Below are 16636 nucleotides of genomic sequence, written 5' to 3'. Positions count from 1 at the left end.
GTGTACAAATTTAAAACTATTGGAGAATTGGAGACTTCAGAGCTCCATCTCTAATAAACTTAAATCTAAAATGGATCAAGAGATTGGAATATCTTTCAGTGATTATCACCTATCTCAGGATTGTTTTCAATGCCATTTAAAAAGAATATGCTCCTGGTGTCCCTGTTTTTCAAAATTAAATTGTGTGTGAAGCCATAAGTACTGCTAGTATTTCTATACCTTTCAAATTTTACACTAAATGCAGCACAAACAATCTAATGTGAATGCCCCTACAATCCGTATCTAATTTCATGTTTTGGAACTCTGCATAATACAGAGTTATCACAAAATGGCTTCAAGCATGATCTTTATTTTCCACAACAGTTGCCTGAAAAATGATGTAAGCACACTATTTATTTCTTGTAATATATATTTACTTTTATAATTGTTTGAAACCCAGATAATATGTTATATAAGTTTCAGTTAATATATTAAATCAGAATCAAAACAATAAATGCATAAAATAAGTATGTCTTACTTTATTTGTTCGATTTTTTGACTAAATGATGTATAATTTGGTAAATAATTATATAGTCGGTGTTATTTTTAAACCATGGATTTAATTCAAACCTAACATATAATAAAAATATTCATGTTTAATAAAACTACAATTTTTCTACTCTACATAGTAAAAAGGTTTTTAGTTTTATTACTTTTTAATTTCTCCCTGTAATTAAAAAAGTATACATTATTTTAACAAAACAGTCTATTAGACAATTTAATTTCTTCTTTAAACATGATAGGTTTTATATTTTTATGTATCATAGATATAAAACAGATGGTTATAATTATAGTAATATCACAAATGACCAAGGATATGTGTACATGCTTAACATGTAACTGAATAACTCCAGCAATACAATAGGATGAGATGAATATAGCTGAATTTCTAAAATTACTATAGGAATTGTGCATTAACATCCTTAGATTAATTTTTTCAATTCCATTACCACACAGAGGGGAACAAGTAAATGAAAATTTCTCCAAGTACCCACAGTAGCCTTAATGACAATGTTGAGAAGTAGAGTGTACATATGATCTGCATTGATAACAATAATCATAAAGAAAATAACACTTTCTTACCCATGTTTCTTGTAAACCAAAGCATGAGACTAATAGGAAAGGTACTCCAAACAGCCAGACAAGAGCGACAGATTTGAGTCTCAATATTAGGTAGTACACAACCACTTGAGTGATGACGAACAGCACACATGCAGGACCAAAGTGCGCCATTATAAATAGCAGAGTAATTAAACTCTGTGCTCCCGGAACTCCCTGTTGACAAAAATGTAAGGCTGGTTTGAGAAAAGTAATTAACAGAACTAGTGAAATGCGTAAAGTGAAGGTAGTCAACTGGTTATTACTTGTGGTGATATCCAGCGTGTTACTTGAGTGAGAGCGATATGAGCTGCTACCCAGGGTGGCATTGTGTACAGTAAGAATGGCAGCCATGTCGTCCACTCATAGTCTGCCATGTCTTTCTTGTATCCATGCCAGTTGTCAGAGAAGTCATCACCAATGGCCGTGTGGTCAAATACTGTAAAATATATAAACTGGTTATGAATATCCAAACAAATTATTTTGTTTTCTCCCATATGTACAGTTTGGATAAAAATACTGTGATGAAACAAAAATTTTTTGTCAAAAATTGAAGCAGATCAAAATGAATTTAAATTAATTCAGTTTTCATAAATTTATCAAAATTTAGAATTAGTTATTATAATAGATCATTAATTAAGTTTACTTTTTGACTACGGAAGGATAGTAAAGGAACAGTTTTTTTTACATTTATTATTGAACAAACAGTGATACAATACAATTTTCCTTATTGTGCATTTGTTAAGAATTACAGTGGTGTCACAAATACATAAAAGTACATGTTACTTTTCAGTATTTTCAAAATACTCCTTTAATGAGTAGACCGGTCTTTTGACCAATCACTTCTTTAGTTCCTGGTGCAGCTTATTACCAGTCAGGTCTCTCAGGCAGTGTGGTAGGTGGTTCCTCAGTTTACAGCCTGCTTAAGACGGTTTTTTTTTTCCTCAGAGTAGTTCGATGTACGGGAAGGACCAGCTTGGAGCCGTGTCAAGGGTTATAGTAGTGTAGGGTCATGGTTTCTTATAGAGTTTATTTAATCTACATGCTTTATGGTTTCAAGTATGTAGAGAGCCACCACTGTGAGGATTCCTAGGTTGGTGAAAGCTGGTCTGCTAGTCTGTAGAAGATCAAGATCAGCAAGAATTCTTTTGGCTTTATGGCTGAAGTTCCTTCCCACGCTGTCAAGCCATATCTCAGATGTGATTTCATCAAGGCGAAGTTGCTGTCTTGGCTGCAAAGAGTCCACTGATGTAGTTAATTCTTCAGACAACATATATTCTAGCACTGATTTTTTTTTTTTTTTGCACAAGTGGTCTATGTGCTCTGTCCATATTAATTTGTTATCAATTGTAATACCGAGAAATTTTGTATGGGATTCTATTATTACATCATCTATTTGAGGGACTATGTCTTGCTGAAATTTAGAGATGTGGTTTTTGGAAGGGTTAATTTTTAGATTATTGTTCTTTGAGTAAACAATTGCTTTGCTTATGACTGATTTTGAGTTAAGGTAGAGGCCTTGAGCTGTGTTGTCATTGAGTAAAATTGTTGTGTCTTCTGCGTACATAATTGCAATGGCAATTTCACTCGCAAATTTTCTTGGGGAAGTCAGTAAACAAGATGAAAAGAATCGGGCTTAATACAGAGCCTTATGGGACTCTTGTCAGCTCACTTTTTTAAGATTTGCAGTTTGTTGTAGCTTCATTTGATAAGTTTTTCAGTTCCACAATTTGGGAACATTCTTTTAGGTAGCTTTTGAACCATTCTAGGACTGAGGTTCTTATTCCTAGTCTTTCAAGTTTCCTGCATATCAAGTTATGGCCCAGGCATTAGAAAGCCTCCCTATAGTCTAGGAAAATGGCAGAAGTGTTGTTAGTTTTCTATCTGGTCTAAGACAAACTCAATTAGTTCTGTTAAAGCTGTAGACATCAACTAACACAGAATCAGTAAAACTACATATAAGATATGCAATCTGATTTCGTTTTCAGCTATATAACTAGTTTAACATATATTCTACAATTTACAGAGTGAGCCAAAAGTCCCACAACACTGATATGCGTACCCAGGAACACACTTTAGAGAAAAAGTTTTAAACAAATGTTGTATGGTTTTGAAAACTATCCACTGGTGTTATGCAGTATTTTTGGAGTCACTTTGGTTTTTTTTAATTGGAAATCATATTTTTCACCAACCATTTATGTTCTACATAAAAAATAAGAAAATTTGCCTTAATATTGTTATTCTAATCCTAACTCTTTATACAATATAGTACAGTGAAACGTAGAACAAGTATCAAATTTTCTAAATGCAAATTTAATTTACACAAATTACTAATTACACAAAACATTTACAAAGTCAGGTTAGTTACACTTAAGAATGACTGTACTGATTTGTTAGATTCTTCTCTGCTCCAAACAGTAGAATAACTATTAAAATATTGTAAAAATACACACAAAAATCGGGTAAATAGAAAAAGGATTTTTATATAATGGTATAGATTAAATGAGCCTAATAAATGTAATCAAATTTTCTGTGTAAACATTGTTTTAGATATGTCTATAAAAGACTGTTATAAAACCCATCTTAGTTGTCTTATAACAGAAGTAGGCTTCTCACACCTATGTATGTATATATATTTCCTTGATCGGAGAACAAGGCAAAATCACCTATGGCACAAAAAATAGTAAGATCATAATAAATTACAATGGCCATAAATATACATTTTTTGACATAATTTCTTAATCATGGCAACAATGCAAACTCAACATTTGTGTAAAAAATATAATTCACTGGAACTAGAAGTGCTCAGTCATACATGTACAAAGCCCACAAAATTCTGAGCTAAGCCACAGTTAATTTGCTAGTAATCTATAATATTAAAAGGTTTTCTTGAGTTTTGAATGGCAATTTTAGATATCTACACATATTTCATATCAATCGAAACCTTTGTAAATGTACCTCTTTTAGATATAAAAAATATCCTAACAAAATTCCCATTGCAATCTTTTGTATTTTTTGTTTACTTGAACAGCTGATTATTATGTTCAACACTCATGTGTTGCTCAGGCAGTTATTTTCAATCCACAAACCAACTTAATATCAGCTGATTAGTTATACTTAACATCCACTAACCAAAACCTTCTACTTATTGGTTTACACAGCACATTTGTTACTTTTAAAGCCAAATCTTGCCCTTGAAAAAATGCAAATGTAGTTTTTATGTCAAACTTAGCACTGTTTAGTTAGTTACTGTTTTCAGCAGCCACTTTCAATAGTTATATTGACTGAAATTTTATATCTGGCCACAAACTAAACTATAAAGTATTAGATCGAAATGATTATCGACACCTACAATCGAAAGCAAAACACAAAATAACATATATTTTAACAGAATATATCAAACATAAAACTAATTAGAAACAGATAATTTTTGGGCTGCAGTACAATAGGCAGCCACCATGACAATTGAATCATCGATATTTCTGATTACTTGAGCTACTGAACAATAAATAATCAAAATGTCGTACTCTTACCGTACCCACCGTTTTATACCTAAAAAAGTAATAATTTAATGATTAATTAAAAACTACCTCTTATGCATTTGTTAAATGTAACAAAGTAGTATAAAACTTGCTTCTTAACTATATTGAAGGATAAACATGTCTGACGGCTTGAGACAGAAAATAACGCATATTCATTGCCACTGTACATGGGGCAATTAATCAAATACCACACAAATGATTTTACTTTGATTTATTAATTTTAAACAATATTGTTGTTTAATATATTAGAAAAAGCTGGCAATATCTAATTTTATTGTAAATCATTGTAATTATATTTTGTATTGATAGTTTAGGATATATGTCTAATCGATAATTTGGATCATTGAAGCTTATTATACTGCAGCCAATTTTAGTTTGATTGCTTCAGTGGAATTGGTATATCAATAGCATGAATTTAATTACATTATTGAATTGTTTGATGGTCCGATACAGAACTGTAGTCGTTATATCAACATTTAAACAAGATTTAAATTATGTAAAATTAAAATCAACTTGTTTTATATATTTGGGGAGATTTTGATAAGTGACCTACACTCGTTATTCAATTGCTATTATCAAACGGTTCAATGTATTATCCAACTTCGATGTATGTATAAATCGTACACAATAAGAGTTACAATAAATTACCGTGATAAGAAGAATCTCGTACATTACAATTTTAAATACAAAAATTTTACATTAGCTTTACAAAACAACAAAACCAACTATAACTGGCTGGCTGCTATTTTGGTTGCTGAAAAATAAACAGCAAGAAGTAACTAATATTTTGAGACTGAAAATGGCGATGAATACGAGGAAAATAAGTGAGATATTTCTCACAAGTGACGAGATTAGTTTAAATGACTTTAACATGTACGTTCGGCTCCTGGTAACCCTTGGAGAGAATTTTTTCCTCCATTTCACAAAAGCTGTTACTCATTGCTATCAAGCTGGGCAAGTTATAAATATTGTAAGGTTTCTTTGATCTGTAAATCTAGGCCTCAGTTGGTTTTGATGTTTTGTAATGTTAAGTGTTAAATGTAAGTTTTTTTAAATTGTAATAAACATATGATTGTTTTTGAAGACTATAGATACTTTTATATCGATTGATAGTCTAGGATTTGAGATGCGAATATTAGGTATCGATGATTACATTCTTCGATATAAAAAACTGGGTCCGCTTATCGTACCCTAACCATTGAAGGAATTATTTTTATTTAAAATTCTACTTGATTGTGTCAAGTTGGTGGAATACAGAACCACAGCCATTGCCTCTTCTAGGGTTAAAACAACAAAATTAAAACAAAAAGTAAAAATGTATTTATGCAGGAAATAAAAAGGGGTTCTCATTGTTCTAACTGTCATAGAACTCATTGGAAAGAATTTCTAAAATAATAATGGTTAGTAAATATTTACATTAACCTTTTACAGAAAAACATGTCAGGTCTATATAAAATCAAAATGTATTATTTTTATATGAAAATTGTAATGTTGTAATGTTACTAGCAATATAATATAACAATTTAAGAAAAAATACAACTTACATTTTCCTGCAAGATATACATTGTAGGATGAATAACAGATTGCAGCAACCCAAACAAAACCATAAACTATAATTTCATACACTGGTAAATTGGAGGATGGCATTTTAAATACAGTTAATTACTATATAATTATGTAGGCCTGATAATAAACTTCTAGTAATAACATCCATTAATTACAGTTATATGTTTAAGTTATAAAAATATTTATTCAAACAACCATATCGGGTAGCAGACGCCGGTTGTGTACCTAGGACTCGTTCAACTGTCGACTGCAAACAAAAACATACATAGGGCATTACATAACCTAATCCTTTTTCATATAGGCAGGCATGGTTAATATATCATACAGTTTCACTGTTCTAAATGTCATGATTGCTTTTGAATTTAAATTATCTCTTTTTCTGCAGCTGCCCCAATAAAATGTTATAGTTTAGATTATTCCTGTGTAAAGATTTGGGTAGTTATTAGTATAAATAGGATTTTTGGAGATACGTCATTTTTATATATTACAAAAATGGAACCCTGCGTTTCAGGCTTTAACTGTCCTTCGTCGATTTGAATTTATCCTTTACTTTGCCAAACAGAGCATACTGTAGTCATTTAGCTAAATTAGTTTCCAATTTCCATGGTTTTAAACGAAATAAATCTATATCTATTTGGTTGCAATATGTATTAAATGAGAATAATAATTATTCTTTTTTTCTTTTGTTGTTTTTTACGTATAATATCCCAGCTGGTTTTGACTATGACTTTTATTCATTTTTTACATTCTGTGATTTATGACATCCCATTCCAATTGGGAGGACATAAGTTTACAGGAATATTTCATTTTATTTTTTGTTTGAAAAGTTTGTTTTAGACGGTAGTGTTCTATACATTAAAAAAATACAAAGTTGCTCACAACATCACTATTAAATCAATGTTTTTTAAATAATATTTTTTGATCCATACAAGAAATTTTGTAGACAAAATTTTAATATATAGCCTTTATAGTTTTAAGCTTAAAGGTATGCATTATAGCTATAGTAACTTTTGCCATTTAATACATAACATTTTCTAAAAATTTAAAGTTTAACGTATACTAAAAATGAGAACATTTACGTTTTTTTCTTTGTAAACTAAACAATATGTTTTAATGTTTTAGAACACTTAGAGCTGGGATTGGTTCAAAAGCACAGTCAAGCGAACTTTAATTTAGCATAGTTCTTGACGATGTTTCCGAGTCTTTGGAGTCAGAGTCTGACCATCTTATGATTCAGAACATTTTTTTAAAGTAGATTAGTACTTACCTAATCGCTAAAACCCCAAAACAACATAAAAACCAATGATTACTCCTTAGAAAATGTACACAGTATAAATGTAAACAACTGAAAATAGTAGTTAAATTCATCAAACATGTACAGAAAAGTTGATTATATTTCAGGGTCTTTCAATTAACTTTTAAATTTAGAGACCAAGATAGAATCTTTCACGGCTTTAGTGACCAGTGGGGCGTAACCCGGAGAGGTTATCAAAATAGGAATGAACCTATATATATTCCCCCAGGGATTCTAAGAACGTCCATCTAAAATTTCAGTACTGTACAATCGGTTCAGTAGTTTAGGCGTGAAAACAAAACAAACAAGCAAAGGAACTATTGCATTTATAATATTATTCGGATTATGATATAAAAATCTGTTCTGTTAATATATTTTATAGTTATTTTGCTATTCTGGGGGTGAAGACAAATACAACTTGTTATGTGTTATGTATGTATCGGAAACTTCACTTAACTCATCCCTGACGCAGAACTCTTGTAATACTCCTGAAAAAGATCTATTTCATTAGCATCTAGTTATGCTTAGATTATAAATTTGTGTTATATTATCAACCTATGAAAACATGCCGAAGTATGCAGTCAAAAGGAAAAATAATAATTTATTGTTATAAGGCAAAATTTTGTACTAAGAAACATACCGTACATGTAAACATTATCAGCAGCTTAAGCCCCATGTCCTCAGAAGAGGACAACAAGTTTTACAAGTCGAGAAATGTACGAAAAATAAAGAGAAGTCCAGAAGTTAGTATCATTCTATAAAATATTATATTTCCACAACCACAACTAATTCTTTATAGGTAAAAATAATTGGCAGAACGTACTTAAAATATTTACTTACTTTAGAACTGACGTCAAGTTGATGGAAATGTGATTCCGCTATTCTGGAACAATGACAGAAAGGACAAGAAAACAAAGACGTTGAAATCATGTGTTGGTTGGCGCACACTCTTTTAGCGAAGCCAGGTGCTAAGACAGTGCCGAACTATTTACAGAATGGCCAGCAGAAAGTTAAACGTACATATTCCGGAGTATAGGGGACTCCGGGTCCGAGAAGGTTTAAGGGAGGTTTCAAGACCAATCAGCTGTAGGCCGGAGAGAGTTTTAAAATAGGAGTAAGCCTTTATGTTAACCAGGGACCCTAAGAATATCCATATAAAACTCCTATTAAAAATACAAAACGTTATCTGGCTAGCATGGTGTTTAGTTATTTTCATTTCCAAATGAATAACTATAAAGTATTAATAATTATGAGGCCGATTGTTTGCTTATTCCCATTGAATAAAGCGGAACTGTAGAACGAGTCTTGTGACTTCACAGCATCATGACTCTGGCGTATATTATAGTCTGGCCTTGCTTTTGGTTTAGATAAATGCATACCTTTAAGCTTGAAGCTATAAAGGCTATATATTAAAATTTTAAATCTTTTTATAAATTTTATTTACCATTTACAATCTATTCAATAAAATATGACCAACAAGTCAATATGATATTTTAGGAAAACAATAGTTGATTAGCGTCCAAAGATATTACTAAACATGAAGAATTTATAGCCGATCACTTAAATTAAAGAAGTGAATCCTTATAAGTCTGTACACTTGCTCACTATTTTCCAGTAAATTCAAATCAAGATATTTGTTATGTCCTTAAAGCTTAGTTATGTAGTAAACTAACTTTGAGATCTTCTCTTCTACATATTCAATTCCAGTGTCTCTATGAATCGCCACATTTGTAACGAACTATGATGTTTCAAATGAGAGTTCGTCATGTTAATTAGGTGGATTTCCAAATACTTCACGTTATTTTGTTGAGTTAGTTCAACACTGTTAAAGAAAACATGTGAACAAGTTTCCACTTTTTTAAGGGGTTCATTCTTTTTAAATGGCATTTAATTGAGGAACTGAACGTTTTGTAAGGGAAAACGGTCCATCCCACTTACAAATATTTATTGGCCTCCCTGGGAATCGAACCCGTCACCTCTCGATTAGAGATCCACAACCTTACTCTTACGCTACGGCGAAGGTCAAGAGAAAATGCAACATACAAAGAATCATTTTCATTAACTGTTATTCTTCACCGTTTGAGCCAATCAGATATTGAATTCAAAGCATCTTGCAAGATCTATGAAACCATAATGGGGTTTAATGAGAAGCCATAACTGCAGTGCCATCTGCAAATGTCTCATTTAACATAGCTTGATTCGCTAGTATATCTGTTGTGAAGAGTGAGTATAAAACGGCCCAATACACTCCCCTGTGGAACTTAAGATTCAATCTTTGTCAGACTTGAATAATAGTTTTTGTTGTGCACGGGACACGGGGGATCGGTAATTGAAATGAAAGATTGTTTTCGGTCACATCATTGACTGTGCGTGGTTTAGGGTTAGGGGGTAAGAAGGTAAGTGGGAGAGGCCAGGGCTGGATAGTGGACGTGGTGGTGGAATGAGGACAGTGGCGACTGGCGTGATGGGAGCAGCCAATGCGGTTTATTGAACTCAATCACCCTATATGACTTCACAGCATCATGTGATCCCAAACATAGATGTATCCAGCTACCTTTGGTAAATCATTACAGGTCCAGTAAACATAATCATAAGTTACTATATAAAATAATAATAATTATAATATTTAATACATTACAGTTTTGAAATTTAATTCTAAAGTATCTTTCAGATAAATAATATTTAATCACATTGTAGAAGTATGTCTTGTAAATAACAAGTATAGGCCAAAGTCATTTTATCATGAACAAAGGCCATCATGCCAGACTTTATCAAATGCATGTCTTACATTAATACACACTGCAGAACAAAAATTCATTTTTAAAGTGTTTGCTTGATTTAATTGACCATGATTTTGTTCAATTGAAGCATACTGATAACTGAATCCAAATTGATGATTTGGAATCACTTTTAGTTCAGTAATCAATGGCTGTAACTGTTTCAAAGTTAATTTTTCAAAAAGCTTCGAAGGACTTGATAGGTAGCTTATCGGCCTATATGAAGAAACCTGATGTGGTGGTTTTGGAATAACTATTTCGGCTGCTTTTATTGAGATGGAATGTACTCAAGTCTTAGATTGGCATTAAACAATATAGCTAGGAAAATTATTCCTTTTCTGGGGAACTCTCATGACAACTTTTCGTAATGAAATCATAACCAGGACTTTTTTAGTACTCAACTCTCTTGTTTTATTCACTTCCAAAGTTGTGAAAGATCTTATCGGCATGGAAGTTGAAAGCTGGTTTGCAGCGACTTTAGCAATTCCTGTATTATAGGGCTTCCATCATATTTGTTGTCTACAGGGTTATGTTTGAACAAGTTAAAACTATGGTCGGCAAACAACAATGCTTTTTCTATCTCACTTTTCGCCCAAGTATCGTCAGACTTAGAAATAGAAGGGATAGTTCATTTCATTTCATTTTTAGTGGTTTGAGGATGTGTCATCATTTTGGTCAATTCCCACCATGAGTAGTCAGTCATCACTGTAGGGGAAAGGTTGGCCGCGAATTCCTGAAACTATACATTGTTTATATTTTAACATTCTTTTTCATTGTTTTGAAGCTATATTTATTTAAATGTTTTTTTCATATTACTCCTTCAATTTTGTTTGATTTCGCAACTACGTTTCTTGGAAAATTTTTAATGTGCAATAGCTAATTAACTATACTAGTAGTTTCTTTTTCAGCAACTTAGGAGTTGATTTCCAGACAGAAGACTGTACGGATAAAGTAAAAATGTCAACGGAATTTTCTATGTACTCCCCGGATTTTAAGGGAATGCTCAGCTTTAGAATATCATACAATAAATACAGAAATTGGTTCCAATCAGTACTTTTGTGTGCCAGTGAAGGAGGTTTTCCTTTAACATTATATTTGAGGCGATGGTCAATATCAAGGGCAAATGGTCCGATGAAAGATTAAGTGATAAGGTGATACCTCATGAACCCCATTTGTTCCAATATTACAGTTTTCTTACCTTAGAAATAATCTTACAATTACAGAAACTTAGTTATGTAAAAAATCAAAGAATGCCTTATTTTACCAGGCAAAGTTAGTGCTAAGAACCCTCTCTAACACAACCTGCAGACCAACAGTTTAGAAGTGATGCTTGAACCACCACCAATGGCCCGGCAGGCTTTTGTAAGGACAGGATTGCTCAACGGTCACCCATCAAAGTATCAGCTACGCTTGACTTTCATAATGCAGGATCTATCTGAAGAGCTCCCTAACCATAGTGAGATGAACCCACCTAGCTTACTGTGGTGTACATATCTGAATCTAATATAAATAGTCAGCTATCTAAAATATATTTGTAAAGATAGGAATGTTGATTATCGATCTGGCCGTTGGCGTTATATGTATGTGACGTAATATGAGACCATACTGTTTGAATAAATCCTATTGGCTACTGAGGTCACGCCACTTCTCCCCGCCAACGTACCTTACCATTCCAGCAGCGAGTGTTCTGCCCAGTCCAGTTTTACCCACGGTCCGTGAAACCCGCGTCCTCCGACCAAGATGTAGTACAATAGTTTTCCTTAATTGGTGTAATTTTATTACCCAGTAATTATTACCACCGGCCACGAACATCACAAATGGCGACGAGGATTTGTGAAATTAGTATTAGTGCGAAATTCCGAGTGTGCATCGCCGCTGGACATCAAACAGTGAACACCACGTGCGCCGAACAACACGAGGACAGTTTTGATCGAGTGAACATCACAAAATGGCGAGTGAACATCACGAAGATTAACAGTACAAATTTTTCTTTAGTTTCAAACCAATTAGTGTGGGAGGAAGTGTAGTGTGCAACCAAATTATTTTAGCTACTAGTTGATGTGGCAAGTACAATTAGACGATCTACCGTTTCCTGTAACTAATATAATGGCGCAAATAGGCGTTATCGGGGAATATGACGGGTCAGTTGAAACCTGGGCGTCATACATCGAACGTTTTGAGCTGTATGTGGACTGTAATAGCATTGACGCGGGTAAAAAGGTCAGTACGCTTTTAACCTGTGATAGGGGTAAAAACGTATAGTTTGTTGAGAGACCTGTGCACTCCTAATAAACCGTCGGAAAAGACATTTAATGAACTGGTGCAACTTGTGCAAAAACATTTATTCCCGACTCCTAGCTTCATCGCGGAGCGATATCGTTTTAGTAAGCGAGTACAGTTGGAAGGCGAGTCGGTTGCCGAGTATATTGCAAATTTTGAAAAAAATGACAACCTATTGTGACTTTGGCGCGTCGCTAAATGATTACTTGAGAGACAGACTGGTGAGTGGCATCAGAAGTGAAAGTGCCAAACAAAAACTTTTATCGGAAGCCTCGTTAACGTTCGAGCAAGCGACCAAAATAGTGCTTTCAAATGGAGCAAGCAGAAAAAAAATCGTCGGCAGCTCTATCAGTCGGAAGACCCGAGCGGATCCATCAGTTGAGCAGCGTGGTGGCCAGGAGGGGGAGATTCGGAAATGGCGCACCGCATTCCCAGACGCATTCCCAGACAGCACGGAGCGACAACGCTGGAGCGGCCTGGAAGGGAGCAGGGGGAACAGCCAAGGTCAGCGGCGGCACGTCACCAGGCCTTCTGGATGGCAGCGGCGATCTCCGCCAGGTGGCAGTGGCAGAGCGCAATGTTTATGTTGTGGCCTCACAGGGCATTTCCGTTCACAGTGCAGGTTATTAGGTGTGAAGTGTCATTTCTGTGGTAAACAAAACCACATAGCAAAAGTGTGTCGTTCTAAGTTAGCTGGTCGGCAAGGTACAAATGTAAATAGAGATAAGACTAATTTTAGAGATAGTAAAAGCACTGGAATTCCAAAAATTATCGCAAACATAACTACCTAGAAGGTGTTGATGACAGTAATCAGTGTTCAGGGGACACTGAGCAATTTGTGGATGATGTAGCCAATTTATTTAGGATGAATGAAAAGGTGACTGACAGGGTCAAGGTAGACCCAATTCAGCTTGATTTAATTGTTAATGGTAAAAGCTTAAACGTTTGAGGTTGATACAGGGGCTTCTGTGAGTGTTTGCAGTGAGGAATATTACAATTCTCATTTCCAGATGTGTAAATTAGAACCTAGTAAGTTGACACCTCAGCTCTTATACTGATCAACCTATCACACCTGTAGGCAAGATCAAAGTTGAAGTTAATTATAACAAAGTAAACAAAGTAATGGACTTGTATGTCATCAAGTCCGGTGCTCATCCCACTTATAGGTAGGGAATGGTTAAGTGCTCTAGGGGTTGAAATTTCGTTTAAAAAATAATGACAGGTTTATTTGAGATAAGTAAAGCCGATGCCGATAGTTGTGTCTTGAACTTAAGAACAAGTTGTTCAAAGAATTTCCTAAGGTATTCAGTGACGAGATAGGTTGTTTTAAAGGCGAGCCTGTAAAGTTAACAGTAAAAGAAAACACGGTTCCTAAATATTTCAAACCTAGGCCAATACCTTTTTCCCTGAAAGCCAAGGTTGAAAACGAACTAGCTAAGGCTAGAGTAGATGAGAAAGTGTTAATACCTGTAAAGTAGCTCAGATTGGGGTACGCCCATAGTTCCTGTATTAAAGAAAATGGTGGTTCAGTCAGGGATTTGCGGTGATTTTAAAGTAACCTTGAACCCTTGTTTAGAAGTAGAAAAATTTCCGTTACCAAGAATAGATGAGTTTGTTTGCAAACCTGCAAAAGGGCGAGAAGTTTAGTAAGATCGATTTGTGTCAAGCATATACCCAATTAGAGTTAGATCCAAGTCTCAGAAACTGTGTACCATAAGTACACACAAAGGTTTATTTTGTTATTCCCGTGTTCCTTTTGGCATAACTTCAGCAAGTGCTATTTTTCAAAAGAAAATAGAGCAGACTCTCCAGGGTAATAGATCAAATTGCAGTATTTTTTAGATGATATTCTAATAACCGCTGAAAATGATAAGGCTCATTATGAGAAGTTAAGAGAAGTGTGTAAGAGGTTGAATGAGAAAGGCTTAACTGTCAAAAAGAGTAAATGTACTTTCTTTGCTAACCAAGTAGAGTATTTGGGGTTTGTCATTGACAAACACGGTTTGCACACCGATCCCAAGAAAGTAGAAGCAATCAAGAACGCACCTATCCCAAAGAATGTCACAGAAATTAAATCGCTAATTGGGCTAATTAACTATTATTCTAAATTTCTTCCAAATTTTGTCAAGCATTTTAAGCCCATTGTACAATTGTAAAGAAAGACGTTTCCATTTGATTCAACAGGCAATGTGTTGAGGCATTCGATAGAGTAAAAGAACTGCTAAGTAGTGAGACTATTTTAGCGCACTATGACGGAAAACTTCCGTTGAAGCTGGCGGTAGACGCGAGTTCTTTTGGACTGGTGCGGTCCTGAGTGTTGTCACACCAGAAGGTATCGAAAAACCATTAGCATACCAGTCCTAGAACGCTAACTAATGCTGAAAAGAAACTACTCCCAGATCGATCGAGAGGCTCTAGCAATTGTCTGGGGAGTGAAGAAATTTAACCAATATCTGTATGGTAGGGAATTTACTTTATGTACGGACCACAAACCGCTTCTATCAATATTTGGTCCTCATAAGGGTTTGTCAGTGTTTAGCGCCAGCAGATTGCAGCGCTATAGTTTATTTTTGTCAGGGTACAAGTTTAATATAGAATATATAAAATCAGCTGATCACGGTAATGCCCGACGCGTTCAGCAGGCTACCACTGACAATGAAAGAGCCGGAAGTGAGCGACGATGACCACTGGAAGGGCAGTTATTTGCATTGTCTTTTGGAAAGCTCTGTGCCTTTAACTTTTGAAAATGTACAAGCAGAAACGCTAAAAGATCCAATTTTATGCAAAGTTATTGGTTATGTAAGGCACGGGTGGCCCAATAAGCATCCCCTGGGGATGACAAGGAGTTGTTGCCATATTTTGCAAGGAGGGAAGAGTTTGTCTATAGTAAATAATATATTGGTTTGGGTTACAAAGTAGTAGTTCCTAGCAAAATGAGAAAATATGTGCTGGACGAGCTTCACTCATCCCACATGGGTATAGTCAAAATGAAATCGATAGCTCGTAGTTATGTTTGGTGGCCTAATATTGATGATCAAATTGTGTCCCTGGCAAATAATTGTTTTTCCTGTTTAATGGAGAGAAATAACCCTAGCAAGTGTCAGCTGCATACGTGGCATTATCCCTCAAGTCCATGGCAAAGGCTTCACATGGATTATTTAGGTCCGATTAATGGAAAAATGTATCTACTAATTGTTGATGCGCACAGCAATTGGCTGGAAGTGTTTCCTGTAGCTTCCACTTCAGCCAATGTAGCCATAAATCATTTAAGAGATTTGTTCAGTAGGTTTGGTCTGCCAGAGACTGTCCACAGTGACAATGGTCCACCATTTTCCTCATTCGAATTTCATAATTTTATGTCAAACAATGGTATCAGACATACTTTGAGTCCTCCATACCATCCCATGAGTAACGTTTTGGCAGAGAACTCTGTCAAATATGCTAAGAATAAGATCAAATGTGCTTTACGTGATAAGAAGATGTAAATATAGCTTTAAGTAGAATATTGTTTGATTATCGAAATGCTGTTCATGCTACCACCAATGAGACCCCAGCAAAGTTGATGTTTAATAGGCAATTAAGGACTAGGTTAGATTTATTAAGGCCTAACCTGTCAATGACAGTTTAGTAAAAGACACGACAAGCAAAAGGAGTATTTCTCTGGAACTAAAATAGACTATTTTATCCTGGTCAAAATGTAATTGTTAGGGACTATCGCACCCGTGACAAATGGGTTAGTGCTACAGTAATAAAGCAGATCAGCAATGTTATATACGAAGTTGAATTGACGTCTGGCATTGTGTTCAGACGGCATATTGATCAGATTGTAGCCGTGCAGGGAGAGCCAGCTGATGTAAACAAACAGGTAGAATCAGCTGACGCTTTCGATGACAGTTTCCTCTTCCTCCCCGGTCATGACACCGGTGGTGGGGCGAGAGCCAATAGCAGTGAGTCCCCACTCTCCGCCGAGCGGTCCGTGTGGCTCGCTCCCCTCCCCTTGCAGTGTCGTGCCGTTCTAACGGTAAACAAACAGCTGATCG

General features: G+C 34.8%; 1 protein-coding gene across 1 annotated transcript in view; it reads right to left on the bottom strand.

Annotated features, from left to right (window-relative positions):
- LOC124375200 (protein-cysteine N-palmitoyltransferase Rasp) overlaps nucleotides 1-6485 on the bottom strand; it is a 29031-nt gene extending 22546 nt beyond the window's left edge. The window contains exons 1-3 of the mRNA XM_046833309.1: nucleotides 6224-6485; nucleotides 1404-1576; nucleotides 1123-1314 (exon numbers count right to left, since the gene is read on the bottom strand). Coding sequence (XP_046689265.1) covers nucleotides 1123-1314; nucleotides 1404-1576; nucleotides 6224-6326 — 468 coding nt within the window. The 5' untranslated portion in view covers nucleotides 6327-6485. The remainder of the gene's footprint in view (nucleotides 1-1122; nucleotides 1315-1403; nucleotides 1577-6223) is intronic.
- Between the last annotated feature and the right edge of the window lie 10151 nt (nucleotides 6486-16636).

This window comes from Homalodisca vitripennis, chromosome 1 (genome assembly GCF_021130785.1).
Source record: "Homalodisca vitripennis isolate AUS2020 chromosome 1, UT_GWSS_2.1, whole genome shotgun sequence".
NCBI lineage: Eukaryota > Metazoa > Arthropoda > Insecta > Hemiptera > Cicadellidae > Homalodisca > Homalodisca vitripennis.
This window is presented reverse-complemented; position numbering and strand designations above follow the sequence as displayed.